Source organism: Ochotona curzoniae, unplaced genomic scaffold, assembly GCF_017591425.1.
Source record: "Ochotona curzoniae isolate NIBS_2020 unplaced genomic scaffold, NIBS_Ocur_1.0 scaffold_4505, whole genome shotgun sequence".
Lineage (NCBI taxonomy): Eukaryota > Metazoa > Chordata > Mammalia > Lagomorpha > Ochotonidae > Ochotona > Ochotona curzoniae.
This window is the reverse complement of record NW_024467118.1, coordinates 39,338,985-39,353,746: the sequence shown is the minus strand read 5'-3', so window position 1 is coordinate 39,353,746 and position 14,762 is coordinate 39,338,985. Positions and strand designations below refer to the sequence as shown.

At 38.5% G+C, this 14,762-nt stretch overlaps 1 protein-coding gene and 1 long non-coding RNA gene across 2 annotated transcripts in view; one reads left to right on the top strand and one right to left on the bottom strand.

The window, feature by feature from the left end:
* GALNTL6 (polypeptide N-acetylgalactosaminyltransferase like 6) overlaps positions 1-14,762 on the bottom strand; it is a 726,107-nt gene that overhangs the window by 85,032 nt on the left and 626,313 nt on the right. The window contains exon 7 of the mRNA XM_040965775.1: positions 12,398-12,515. Within this exon, the coding sequence (XP_040821709.1) occupies positions 12,398-12,515 (118 nt within the window). The remainder of the gene's footprint in view (positions 1-12,397; positions 12,516-14,762) is intronic.
* Positions 1-14,762, top strand: part of LOC121146413 — a 399,682-nt gene that overhangs the window by 33,713 nt on the left and 351,207 nt on the right. The window lies entirely within an intron of this gene.

Here is a 14,762-nt window from a genome sequence, read left to right as displayed (position 1 = left end):
AGCTTAATCTATTTTGAGTTGACTTGTATATTAAACATAAAGATAGGGATATTGCTGCAAACTTGGAAATCTAGTTTTTCCAGCAACATTTGTTTAAGAGTCAGTTTTTTTCTTCTCCAGGAATTTATTCAGCATATATATACTTTAAAGTGGGTTGTAGATGTATGGATTTATTTCTGGGATTTCTATCATGTTTTATTGGTCTACATGTTGATATTTATGCTGGACCTTGATGTTTTGGTTACAATAGCCCTGTGTAATATTTTGGAAACTGGTTTTGTGATACCTCCAGGTTGGTTTTTACTGTTTTAAATTGCTTTGGCTATTTTATGTCTTTTAAATGTAAATTTTGGGATTTTTTTTCTAGTTCTAAGAAGAATGTCCCTGGAACTTTTACAGGGATTATATTGAATATGAATCTGTAAATTGGTTTGGATAGTACAGACATTTTGGTATTATTGATTTTTCCAATCCACGAACAAGGAAGATTTCCGCCTTTTTTTTTTGTGTGGGGGTGGGTGGTATCTTGAGGAGCATCTTGTGAGAAAAAGATCTATCTCAGCTTACATTTTTGAGGCTCACAGTTCAGGATTATGTTGCCCCAACTGTCTGATATCTGGTGAAGGCTGGTGATGGCATTTATGGAGGAACAATCATATGGTTCAGTAGGAAGCAGTGAGAGAAGTTAAGACAGCCTTACTTGACATACACTACCCCCTCACACATGAACTACCTTCCAAAGGCAAGCCTCCAATGATAAAGATCACACAATTGGTTCCACCTCCCACCTGTCACAATTCTAATTCATCAATGATTGATAAGAATCCATTAATTGTTAACCTAAAACTTGAGAATTTAAGCAGCTGCCTGAGTTTAGTGAGCTAAATTTGGCTCAGTCCACAGCACCCAACTAGTGAATGATAAATACACTTAATTTTTTGATGACTTAGGTTTCATGTAGGGAAACCTTAGATTTGAGTAAATTTTGTGGCATTACTGAGTTTGTTTTTGTTATGTATAAATGCATAGAAGCCATGTTTATTCTTTGGAAGCTCTGAAATGAGATTAAACTTCATAATTTTTTAGATTGTAAAATTTCTACTAAAAATTCCAATGTTGTAGCTGTTACTTTATTTAAGAATTAAATGAACACGCTCAGTGGTTAGTAGCTATGCATGTGTAATCCTATTGAATAATCATTGCATTTAGGAAATAATAAAAATTGAATATTGCATTAAATCATAACAGGAATTGTCATGCATCATATTTAATAAATGATAGAAAGGAAGACATAGACTTCTCTTTAAAAGTAGTTTTAGAAAGTGACAGATCACTTTTTCTACCACTGTGTAGTCTTCTTTTCTCTAACTAAGAGAAATTAGGTTAATGGTTTTGAGACAGCAAATTCAATTTCTGGTTCTTGCTTTGATATTAACTATGTAATGACCTATCTTCAAAATTATTAAACAGAATTTTTAAACTTTGAGTTAGGAGTGAATGGGCTAAGAAATTAAATGCAGTGACCTTTAAGTGCTAACTCATTGCTTTTCTGTTAAAGGACAAAATAACAGTTACTATCCCCATTGGAATTATAGAATGGCTGTAACTTGGGAATGCAGGAAGATTAATGCAAAGAGTTTTGAAGTAATAAATGGGCACAGCATAAATAAACCTTAACTATAGTTGACAATGATTCAAATTAATTATATATTTCAAAGCAACTTAGCAGAATGCTTTTAAATATTTCCAGCACAAATAAATAATAATTGTTCAAGGTAATGCCTATATCAGTTCCTCTGATCTGGTCATTATATTGTTTTACATATATTGAAATGTCTCACTCTATGCCCAAATATATATGGTTATATATTTATATAAAAAGTTAAAAATAAATAAGATGCTGTCTACTATAAATCTCAGACATATTTTGGTCGCTTTAACCTTTGAATATATATTTGTGTGTGGCAGGAATATAACTGGAAGTGTTAATCTTGCTTTGCTCTGTGGGTTTTCCATTCTCTTTTACTCTATCTTCATTTATCACATCAAAGTCAATACAATGATTCAAAGAAACTCTAGAGGCTTTTTTAGGACTGTTTTTTTTCTCACATAAGAGAAATGATACAAAACTGAACCCGGGTGATGGGAAAAGACATGACAACCAACAGACAGGAGAGGAAGCTGATCCGGAGAAACAAGGTGCAGGAAAGAGATTAGGGAAGGAGCATTTTAAAGGCTGACTGCCCGAGACTTGTCAGAGACACACACCTACCATTCAGTACGCCTGGGCACCTGTAAGCACTCTGGGTGTGTGTCAGGGCAGACAGGACATGGGTAGGGTTGAGGACTAGAAGGCAGAACCTTTACCTAGACTTAAAGTGAACAAGGTGGAAAACTAACTCATGCAAAGATACTGTGTCCCTGTCCCTGGGTTACATGAGGCTCCCTGTCTTTCACTGTGTTAGAAGTTTTGAAAAGAAGGGCTGAATCTTTTACAAATAAAATGCATTAACCTCCACCCTAATTTCCTTCTACAAACAGCTTGAATGTTGTTCATGCTATAGTGAATCTATGTTGAAAATAGGCTGCTTGAATACTCCTGCTTGAATAGGCTGTTGAATACACCTGTACTCTCTAGGGCCCAGCTCTCTAAATTATACATTTACCTCAGAGGCAGTGCCTTTCTTTCCAAATGTGGTTATGCTTGTTTCTATTGTAGTTATGTGATTGAGTTAAATATTACTTAAAAAAATGATTGTTGTTCTTGTCAAAACTAATTTGAAGAGTTTGGAAGAATGAGTTGTCCAATTGGATGTGGCTGGGGTAACTAAGAAATTGGATCAAAAATTTTTTTAGATTTATCATACAATTCTGTATAGCCTGGGATTTCCCCTCCATATTTTGCCCTCCCCAGTTGATTCTGCCCATAATGTCACACTCTTCATAAGGAGTTGCATTCCCATCAGTCTGCTATTTAAGTGTGCCCTGACAATACTGGTGCAATGTCAGACAATCCATCATCCCATTATCTAGATATATCCAATACTTTCATTGGGAGTCCAGCTTTTCTTTGGAAGCAGAGATGCATGTTGCATTGTGTCTTCACTTCTGGATATGGTAGACTTCATTACTCCACCACTACACATTCCAATTTCCATGATGGATTCCTTATATTAGAGAAAACATATGGTATTTCTTTTTGTGATGGACTTATTCCACTGAGTGTAATGGTCTCTAGTTAGGACCATGTAGTTGCAAATTGTATAATTCCATTCTTTTTAATGGCTGAATAATATTCATTGGTATATGTACCAATGTTTTTTTAGCCACTCCTCTTTGGATTGGCATCAGAGTTATATCCATGTCTTTGCTATTGTAAATTGTGCTGCTGTAAATATAGAATTACAGATCCCCTTCTCACATGTAGTTTTAATTTCTTTTGGGTATATTCCTAGGAGCAGGATAGCTGGATCGTATAGCAGGTTTATTTGCAATTCTCTAAGCACTGTCGATACTGATTTCCATATTGGTAGTACTAACCTGCACTCCCACCAGCAGTGGAGGAGGGTACCTTTCTCCCTAGCAGTGAAGGAGGTTACCTGTTTCTGCCTTAAGATCACTACCACATGACTTTGAGTTGAGAAATCATAAAGAATTAAATGTAAGTACTGTTTATGTACCTATAGTTTTACTTCCATTAGTGGATCTCAAATGCAAAAGGAAAAAAGCTTTGGTCTCCCTTATATAAAGAATATTGGAGAATAAAAATGTTTACTTTTAGAATAAACTATTAATATATTTTTTAATGCTTTCCTGTTTAATTGAGGCTTATGTTTTATGTGTGAAATTCTCATCTAAATTATACTTTGTTCTAGAGCTTCTTCTGGGCTTACTTTGCCTTTTCCTCTAGGATTGAGTCTGCATGGTACGTGGACTCAGAGTGAAGGGTGCTGGTTAACACTTGTAGAGAGAAAAGCAAATTTCTCTGAAACATAATCAAGTCTGACTGATTCATTAAAGTGCAATGTGCATTAAAGTGCAATAAGCTAGAGTGGAAATGGAAATGTAAGTTTTCGTCTTTTCAGAGAAGGAAAGAATAGCTCTGGTAAAGGTGGCGTGCGGGCTAGACTGAGTGAAATGTGGTAGATAATTGAAGGGAAGTTTCATGCTTTGTGATTTAAGATGTTAATTTGATTACTGATAACTGTAGAAGCAACTGTGAACTTTTAAGAGAGGAGTATAAGACAAGTCAGAGAACGTTAATGACACAAATAGTTTTAAAAGGGGGCAAAGAATAAAGACAGAGGCTAGGAAAATGGCTGCTATAAGATGCCTTGAACTGCTGCAGAAACTTTGTAAATAAAATGTGTCCAAACACTCCTGAAGATGAGGAATTATGGCAAATTTGTTGTCCAGGCTGCTACTGGAGAGGAAGATCCTCCGGAGAAAGAGAACGTTGCTACAAGAGACAGTCTAGTCATTAGCAAATATCTGTTGAATGAATATTCATGACTGATAGGGGCTAAATCATTGTGAGAGATAAGTTCAGCTCTTGGGGTGTCTAGATCTGAAATTCACCACATAGGAAGCATAACAAGGGTGGCTGTATGAGTGGTTTTGACATGGGCTGTGGGCTCCCAGTTTTGCTAGATTCATCCCTGGACATGTGCTCACGCCTGTCTCCCCTGGAGCTGTGAGCATTTCTACACAGCCAAGGCTGTTGATCAAGAGCTCTTGTTGTACTACAGATGGCTCAAGAATTATTGGATCAGACTAGGCCAGGTTGATTTGTTCCTGGGGATGCAATAGGGCAGCCCAAGCCACATGTAATAGTTTTCTCCTGGATCCAAACCTGATGCCTCATGCCAGAGGATTCGCCTAATGACGTCCCTCAAATGCCTTTTAGATTTCTCATAGGTGTCCAGTTAGTGTTTGTTACTTTTTGAGAGGAGTTTTCTGCAACCAGAAGTCTGATATACTGAAATGGCTCACCTTTGGACATTTCTCTAAGAAGAATAGTTGTGAAAATACACTTTGGATACACAGAAACTTGGTTCGATTTAATATAATTTTTAGGACTGAAACCGAAGATAATATTTAAGGATGTGAGTTATCTTCTTTGATGCCATACTGTGCAGTCTACCTTGGGCTCCTCTTTGTTTTCAGGTGCAACTCCATATTAAGTGCTTGGAATAATGCCTGGAATAAATTAGGTGCTCAATAAATTGGTTGAATGTTGATGTCTCTCAAATTGTAGTATGCGTCTCTGTATCCAGATCAAGGATGGACTCCCAGTGAAACTGTTGACTATATCCTGACAGAAGGATGCTGGACTCTCTGCCATTGTCCGTGCCTACAATGTCAGAAAACACTTTAGTAGCAGAATGATAGAATTACGGCTTTTTGTGAAGGACTACCCATTGTAATACTAAAGAGGAGATTAGTGGGGAGGGGTACATAGAGAGTGGGAGGGGACATCCCAAAACCTATGAAACTGTATCATAAAAAATAATTCAAAAAGAATAAAAAGTACTCCTGAATGATCAAATCCAATTCTCATTGATACAGGTTATTTATGAAAGCAATTCTGAGATGACAGAGCCCTTGGAAAGTACTTAGTACACATGGAATTGATGCTGAATAAATACTGGATGTATTTAAAAAAAAATGTTGGACCTGGCGCGATAGCATAGTGGTTAAAGTCCTCGCCTTGCACGTGCCTGGATCCCTTATGGGTGCCAGTTCTAATCCTGGCGGTCCTGCTTCCCATCCAGCTCCCTGCCTATGGCCTGGGAAAGCAGTCGAGGACAGCCCAAAGCTTTGGGACCCTGCACCTGTGTGGGAGACCCGGAGGAGGCTCCTGGCTCCTGGCTTCAGATTGGCTCAGCTCCAGCTGTGGGGTCACTTGAGTAGTGAACCATTGGATGGAAGATCTTCCTCTCTGTCTTTCCTCCTCTGTATATACTCCTTTCCAATAAAAATAAATAAATGTTAAAAAAAATGTTGTGTTCTTCTCCCCAGCAGCTGGCTAAGCTAGCAACATTGTAAAGAAAACTGGCTATTTCTGGTCCTTTGCAGGGGTCAACTTTTTTCTTGAAGAATCTTGCTGACAGATTACTTCTCTGAAGGATTCCTTTAATCAGTTGAGTCCTGAAAATTATTCCGCATTGGATTCATGTTATGGCATGAAATCTACCCATTCTACTCAGAACTTCTAGAAGAAGGAAGGAAAGATATTTATAAAGAGTTTTGAAGAGCACCACTGACCACATGTTCAGTTTTTCATACAAAAGAACTCTCTGGAAATGTTTTTATTCTATGAGGGGATATTGTCAAAAATTTAGTGAAATGATTTTTTTCAAGAGCAAATGGCAAGCAAAAATGCCTGAAAAAGACTATTCATAAAACCGTTTGAATTAAATCATTTATGTGTTAGACTTCTATTTTATCATGTGAAATAGACTAGTGGACTCTCAATTACCCATCCGTACTTTCCAAACCTTAAATGCTGGCCAGTGTGTATGTACAGTGCTTCATACAGTGACAATAATCACAGTTCATAGTATTGGTCTAAAAATGCAGACTTTTTCTCTTTTGCTTTTTAATTATCCTTTAACAGAGCTATTTGTATACAACTCTGATTCATTTCATGTGAGAAATTTTTCCCTGATTCAATGTAAATTCTACCAAAGTCTATTTAGATTTGCCTTCCTCGTGGTACAAATACTAATAGGGAGGGATAGGAACTCCAGGGTCAGCAAACAGTAGTGAGAAGAAAGGAGGGATGTATCTAAAACGAGACCCTGTTAAGACATAGCTGCCAACAAAGAATCTGTCATTCCAACCAAACAACCTGGGGCAATTTAGTCCTGAACTTCCAGCGCTGTTGCCATGGTTTCTAGACAAAGGCAGCAGGGCTGCAATTCCAATTATATCCTTCAGAATGACAGAAAACTGAAAAGTAGGATTGGGGTAATAAAATTTCAGGTCACCCAGAAGAGATGTGATAGCTACAAGTGACAGAGACGTGAAAGATGCAACTTATGTCTCCCTAAAAAACACCATTGTGATTCAGAATGCAAATAGATATTCTGCCAACTCTCCAGAGTTTTAGAAGCCATTTTATGTATTATTCGGTTGATTATTCAAAGTCAGGTAACTCTTGGCTTAAAACATTTTTTATTCGTACCATTTGAAATTTAATGGATTCATCAACTAGGACAACTTAAGAAAAAAAAAGTGGTATTACAAATAGAGCAATGCTGTTTAAAAAAAAAAACTTATTTATTTGAAACTGAGAGTTATGGAGAAAGAGAAGTAGAGACAGAGAGATCTTCCGGCTGCTGTTTTACTTCCCACTAGTCTGACACATCCAGGACTGAGCCAGGTTGAAGTCAGGAACTTGGCTTCATCTGGGACTCCCACATGGGAAGCAGGGGCCAAACATTTTAGCCATCCTCTGCTGTTTTTGCTAGGCCATTAGAAGGGAGCTGGATAAGAAGTAAAACAGCCATGACACAAACCCATGTGGGCTGCTGGCAGTGTAGGTGGCTGTTTCCAACCCGCCCCCATCATTAACCCACAATATTGGGTTCATCGATGTCATTTTTTAAAAAAAAATTTACTTCTTTTTATTATTATCATTATATGATACAGTTCCATAGGCTCTGGGATTTCGCTTAACCCCTCCCCAAATCCCTGCCCTCTCACTGAGTTCCCATATATCTTTACTATAGTATAGTTCTTCATACACAGTCATATGTCCACTATTGCTGGCCTGGACAATGGCAGAGAGGCCAGCATCCTATTGTCAGGATATAGTAAACAGTTTCATCAGGAGTCCATCTTTGTCTAGAAGTAGAGATGCATACTGCATTGTATCCTCACATCCGGATATGATAGTCTCCATTACACAGTTACTGTACATCCCCTTAAATGAAAAGCCACAAAACATAATCAAAAAACAGGAAGAAAAAAAAAGAAATTTACAACACCTTGAAGTTAAATAACATTCTACTGAATGACTAATGTCTCGTTGAAGAAATGAAAAAGAAAATCAAGAACTTTCTTAAAGAAAATGATGCTTCTATATTATCATGAGTCATTGAAGAATTTAACCAGAAGCAAGTGTTTTCAAGAGATAAAACTAACAAAAAACATCAAAAAGCATAAGATATAGTTTCTGCTGATCTTTGTTGGTGAAATGTGTCTCCTGTAGGCAACAAATAGATGGGTTTGGTTTTTACTTCAGTCTAATAATCTATGACGTTTGATTGATGAGTTTAAACTGTTTACATTCAGGGTAAATATGTATGGGTGGTAATTTGGTTCTGTCATTTTAGCAATGGGTTGTTCATTGATTTAGTCTTCTGTTATTTTACTGGGATGTTCTTCACATTTGCCTTTGGTTTTGGTGGGCACTATGCTTTTTCTCTGTTAAGAGAACATCTCTGAGTATCTTTAAGTAGGGCAGGTTTGGAAGAGGCATATTCTTTTAACTTTTCTTTACTGTGAAAGAATTGTATTTCATTTTCAAAGACAAAGGAAAGTTTTGCTGGGTACTTTATCCTGGGCCAACAATTTTTTGCTTTTAGAATCTGGAGTATGTTGCTCCATTCTCTTCTGGCCTGTAGAGTTTCCTGTGAGAGGTCTCCTGTGAGTTTAATTGGCATTCCTTGTTAGTTGATTTTTTTTTTCATGTGCATATTTAAGGATCTTTTCCTTATATTCGATTGAAGAGAGTTTGATTATCATGTGTCTTGATGAAGATTGCTTTTAATCAACCCTGTTGGGAGTTCTGTGCCCTTCCTGGATCTTGTTTCCCAATTCTTTCTCTAGATTAAGGAAATTTTCCCTTATTATTTCATTAAATACATTTGTAAACCCAGTTTTTTTTCCCACTTTCTGGGACTCCCATAACTCTTATATTTGACTTCTTAATAGTGTCTTTCAATTCTTTTTTGGCCTGATCCAGCTCTGCTTCCACCTTTTTGTTTGTTTCCCCCTGATGACAGGAATTATTTTCTAATTTTGAGTTTCTTTCTTCTGCCTCCTTCATTCTATTTTGGAGACTCTCTACTGTACTTTTCATTTGTTCCATTGTATTCTTCATTTCTGGTATATCAGCTTTCAGTTGATTCATTTCTAGTGTGACATATTCCTTGAATTCCTTGAATGCCTGCTTTATGTGCTTCTCATTGTTGATAAGTTTTATAACAAGTGCTTTGAATTCTGTGTCCCCATTTTCTTTATGTCTTCCTTAGTGAACTCTGAGGTTGGCAAAGAGTTTTGCTCTTTTGCAGGGGAGTCTTCAGTAATATTCATTGTACCTCTGTCTCTTTTGCTCTTGGTCATTGTACTTCTGGTTATCAGATTCTTCTCCTTCGGGCAGGTTTGTAAGCTGTGTCACCCACAGGTCTACAGTTTGATTTTACTTATTGCAGTGGGTACATGGCTCTTTGTTTGCAGTCACTTGTGCCACTCTCTCCAGCGGGTTCCAGGTCTAGGTTCTTATGTTAGATTTCCACCATGGTCTTCGTAGCCCCAGCTCTTAGCTCTCCAGTCTGCACCTCCTGTGATATTGTGCTGAGGCTGCACTATTGTCTGTACAACATTTCTCTTGTTTCTGGTTGGAGTAGGTCCCAAGATTAGGGAGACACCAGCTGTCCTATATAGCCAAGTTGTTGTTGGTGGTGATCTTGCTGGAACCTGTTGGCCGTTAGGTCTGAGGGCCACATGGACCTATTTTGACCCATATGATGCCAAAGTCAGTATTATTTTCCTGTGGGATCAGTGCAATGCACTGAACTCAGTGAGTTCACTCCCAGCTCAGTGTATGCACAGCTCAGCACTGCCCCCACAGCCTCAAAGCCCTTGCCACAGTGTACAAAATGGTGCCTGATGCAACGCTGCTAGAGTTCTTAATCTGCTGGCTGTCACTTCTGAGGGCTACCTGGACCTGTCTTGGGTGGAATGTGTAGGATACCATGTTGTTGCAGTTCCCTGAGCCAGAAATAAGTTTACTCCCAGCCCAGTGCATGCATAGTCCTGCCCCATAACCCTTGCCTCCTTAAACAAAACGGTGCCTAATTTGGCTCTAGGAGGAGGACTGGGCTGGGAAATCCTCCCTGTTCACCCACCACCCATCTGGGACCTGCTGCTCTGTCTCTGCTCCTGGTCAAATCAAACAAGCCAGCAGGACAAGCAGTTCTTTGGGTTCACCTCTTGAGCTCCCAATAATCGTCCCTTCCCACCTTGTTGCTGGTGGAGTTCTGGCTGTGGGTAGAGTTCATATCACAGCTTGCTGAATGCTGCTGGCGTATCAGTCACTGCAACACCACACCATTGTTTTTGCTGTTTTTCTGTATCTTTCAGTCCCTGGGTACCTTTCTGCTGTTGTTCTGTCCTCTCCTATTTCCTGGAATGTGTCCTCTCTTCTTCACATTGGCTAATATTTCTCCATCTATTTAAATGTGTCTTTACCCTATTCTGCTATCTTGATTGTTCAGTGATGCCTTTTTTCTTTTAATGCTGGTATCTATCCAGTTCAAAGCATTATAGGCCATGCACTCAACTGATATTTAGGCAGTATTGGATGATCAGTATCATTTTGCCAGGATCAGCTGTTTTCTGTTGCACTATTACACTGTGATGAAAATGTTCCCTGCTGTTCAATGAGAGAAGCCATTAGGTCAAGATTAAAACCTTAACAGGAAACTTGAGAATGGTGTTGGTAGGTGACTTGAATGTAATACTATTTTGTTTTTGCAGTGTGTATAGTTAAACAAAAATGGATCCAGTTAATCCGCAAGTGGCAACAGGTGATTTACTTCACCTTTGAAAGTTAAAACAAAAACAAAACCCTTAATATAAAAATCTTAAAAGTCTGCTCATCTTAAGAATAGAATGAAGATACTCACATTTTAGAATTTGGATTTGAAATTGAGTAGTGCACATGAAATGTCTTGTGCAGCCTCTGTACATCACTGAGTGATGTAGATTCTATTCCTAAACAATAACTATTGTTAATATCATCTTTGGTTATATGCATCATAACAGGTATAAAACTAGTTCTGTAACAGGAGAATCCAAAAGAAATTGATAAATCCAAAGCTTTAAATAATGCCTCTAGAAAAATGTTTTCAAAAACATGCGAGATGTGAAGTCAGATGTGTTTGTATGATAGTGCCCATATTGGTGTGTATGCCAGTCCCATCTCTGCTTCTGAGTCAGGTTCCTGTTAATGCTAAAGGGTAGCAGGTGATGGCTCAAGTGTTTCGTTCCTGCCACTCACAGGAGGGACGCAGATGGAGTTCTACACTCTCGGCTTTGGCTTGACCAGCCCTGTTTGTTGTGGGTATTTGGGGAGTGAGCTAGGAGGTGAAAGATTCCCACCCCCCTTCTCTCTCTCTCTTTTCCTCTCTCTCTCCCCCCTCCTTCTCCCTCTTCCTACCTCCCCCTTGACTGTCTCCTTTTCTGCCTCTCAAATAAATTTAGAAAAAGTGAAAGTCTGGTTTTATGACTTTTATTACATATAAGATATACTTTTTTTTCCTTCAGAAAGAAATGGTTTGATTTTATAATAGAAGGAATTTTAAAAAGCGGACTTAAATGTTTCTGTATAATAACTCTTGCAAGAATTATTCTATGCTTCTGTATAAATAATGATTAGGAGGAAAATGAATTGTTTTCTCTTAAAAAGACTACTTTACAAATCTCAGAAAGCTGGAGTTATATAGTTTTTTCAATTCATTGTGCTCTACGTAACAATTCTTTGTATGTGATGGTAATTTTTTCACCCATAAATCATAGAATTTGATACTCTCTTATAAACGTGTGTGTCTTCTGTGCGTATGCAATGAAGTATATAATTTTATTTAAAATGTCTGGTCAAAGCAAGGAAACAGCTGAGTAATTTCAAATAAAATAAATCAGAAACTCAAGAATTTGAGAGTTACATGGAGAAGTTTCGACTTGTCATTTATTTTTGTTACTTCTCTTTGGAATTTTGAATGGTTATGATTAAAATCTGAACTGCTCTTGCTAGAACAAAGGAGGTGGAAAACTACCACAGCTTTATTTGCTTCAACCTAATACCTCTTACTTCTTACAAGTTCTAAGTGCTTCACAAGGAAGGTATATGTCAGGGGAGCAAGAAGCCTGTTGACACACCGAGCTTCCTACTTGCAAATGGAAGTTTACTCTCAGTTAAAATGTATCTCTCTGGAACATCAGCAGGAAGTGGAATAACTCGCCTCATCCATGCTCACTTGGGAAGGTGACATATTCTACTTATGTTAATCCATTTTACAACATATATCACAGTGCACAATGATCATATTCCATTAGAATCGTCAAATTATGCAGGCACAGTGGGCAGCCGATGTTTGTGGCTTACCTTAAAGGAAATTTCATATTGTTCTCCTCCCCAGATTTCTAAGCCTGGATCATAGCCGCCTAACTCCCAAAACCATTTTCGATCCACAGCAAAGAGACCTCCAGCCATAACAGGAGACCTGTGAAACAAATCAGATCATCTTTAATGGAATAAGAACATGAAAACCAATGGTATTTTTCTTGGAAAAATATATCAAGCTTCAATATTTATTTTAGCAGTCAACTGTTCAAAGCTTTGTGGCACTGGGTCTCTTTAAGTAGACCTGGGCTTCTCATTGAGTCCCTTACTGATGTGGAGCCAGAGTGGGAGTAGTGGAGGAATCCCATGAATGCTGAACTTGCAGTTTAGGTTCTGATACAACAAATGCCCTGAAGAGCCATATTTACTTTGTCTGTTTCTCATTAGAGAAAAACCATGAGGGTTAGTGCTTAATGAATTTAGAAATACCATTCAATTTTATGGCTATTCCTCAGATTGAAAAGGGTCATTTATTATCAAAGTATTGAAAACTCTGTTGCAGACAACATCTTTGACTGGATTCTCAGTATACATTCACTGAGTATATAGGACATGTTCAATTTACATGCCGTAAAATGGTCAGCCAGAATGAAATAACCAGCCGGTTATGGAATATGCCAATTCTGGAACTTAAACTAGGTCTTCTCCCCTTATTATAATTCATTTCTAGGACTTCTCTGCTGTTCTAAAAGTGTTCACTTGCTTAAATCTAATTTTCAGATATTGCTTCTGTTAGGATGCATTGTGTTCATGCTGCTCTGCATAATTTTAATTTGAAAATCTCAGCTACACACAGAGAGAGAGAGGCATATACACAGAGAGCTTCTATCTAGTGTTTCACTCCAGAGCTGGGCCAGGCAGAAGCCAGAAGCTTCGGCCAGGTCTCCTATTAGTGTGGTAGGAGCCCAAGCAATTGGGCCATCTTCCTGCTGCTTTTTTCCAAGACATTAGTAGCAACCTGGATTGGAAATGGAGCAGCTGGACATGAACTAGTGCCTGGTTTTACCCACTGTGCCTCAACAATAATTTTTGTTTCTTGAGAGAATTTTGCTCAAGGATTTTACAGTTCAACAGTAACTCTTGGTTTTCTGGGGGGAGTGCTCACTATGTTCCAGGCTATAATTACCTTAATAAATACCATCCCTATTTAGGTTTTTAAGAAATAGGCTGGGGCCAGCTTGCAATGCATTAATCACAAATTGAAGCACTGGTTTAAGTCATCTCTATTTTCTTCTTTCATTTTCTTAAAATACTTTTTACTGAAAAGGCAGATATACAGAGAGAAGGAGATACAGACAGAAAAATCTTCCATCTGTCTGCTGGTTTACTCCACAAGTGGGTACAATGGCTGGAGCTGAGCCTATCTAAACGCCTGGAGCCAGGAGCTTCCTCTGAATCTCCCACGTGGGTGCTTTGGCTTTGGGCCAACATCTACTGCTTTCCAAGGCTACAAGCAGAAAGATGGATGGTAAGTGGAGCAGCCAGGACATGGACCTGCACACTTACTGGATCCTGGCAGATGCAAGGTGAGGATTTAGCACCTAGGTTATTGTGCCAGGCCCTCTGCTTTGTTTTCTAATCAGCTTCCTGCTAATGTGCCTGGGATGCAGTTGAATCATATACTGAGGCCATTGTCATCCAAACCACTGATGTTCGTATCCTATAGGAACTCTGGTTCCTGTATTGGTTTGGCTTGTGATCCAACTCCTTGCTCATGGCCTGGAAAGCAGAGAAGGATGGCCTAAGTGCTTGGACCTCTGCCAGCCGTGTGGGAGACCTGGATGAAGCACCTCGCTGCTAGTTTCAGCCTGGTCTAGTCCTGGTTATTGTGGCTGTTTGGGCATGGATTAGCAGATGGAAGACCTCTCTGTCTCCCCTGTATTCTCTGTAATGAAAGTTTTAAATAAATTAGTGATTTTTTAAAAAGACGTTACAAGGTTTAATCATTTAAGTTTTGAAATATTTTTTGCAGGCTTGGACTCTGTATAGATGGAAAGATCATAAGAATGCTAGAAGCGGGATTTATTTTTTCCTGCTAGGAAAGTGAACAGGATTCAGATCATAGCAGAGACTCATATGACTTTTTATTTTGTATGAAATAAAAATCCATCGTGCCTTCCTTTATTACTCACTTCAGGAACGTGCCCTTTTCCCCCTTTCCCACCCACAGCATTACAGAGTAGAATCACAGCTGGAGCTGGAAGCCCCCAGCACTTACTTGGTACAGTTCCCCAATGAACATATCACCACCATGCACCTTTACTTCTGTGGGGCTTTCTTTAGTTACCTGAAATTCTCACTTCTATTTAGTCTGAACCCAAAATAGAAAGATCCCAAGTCAAATCGA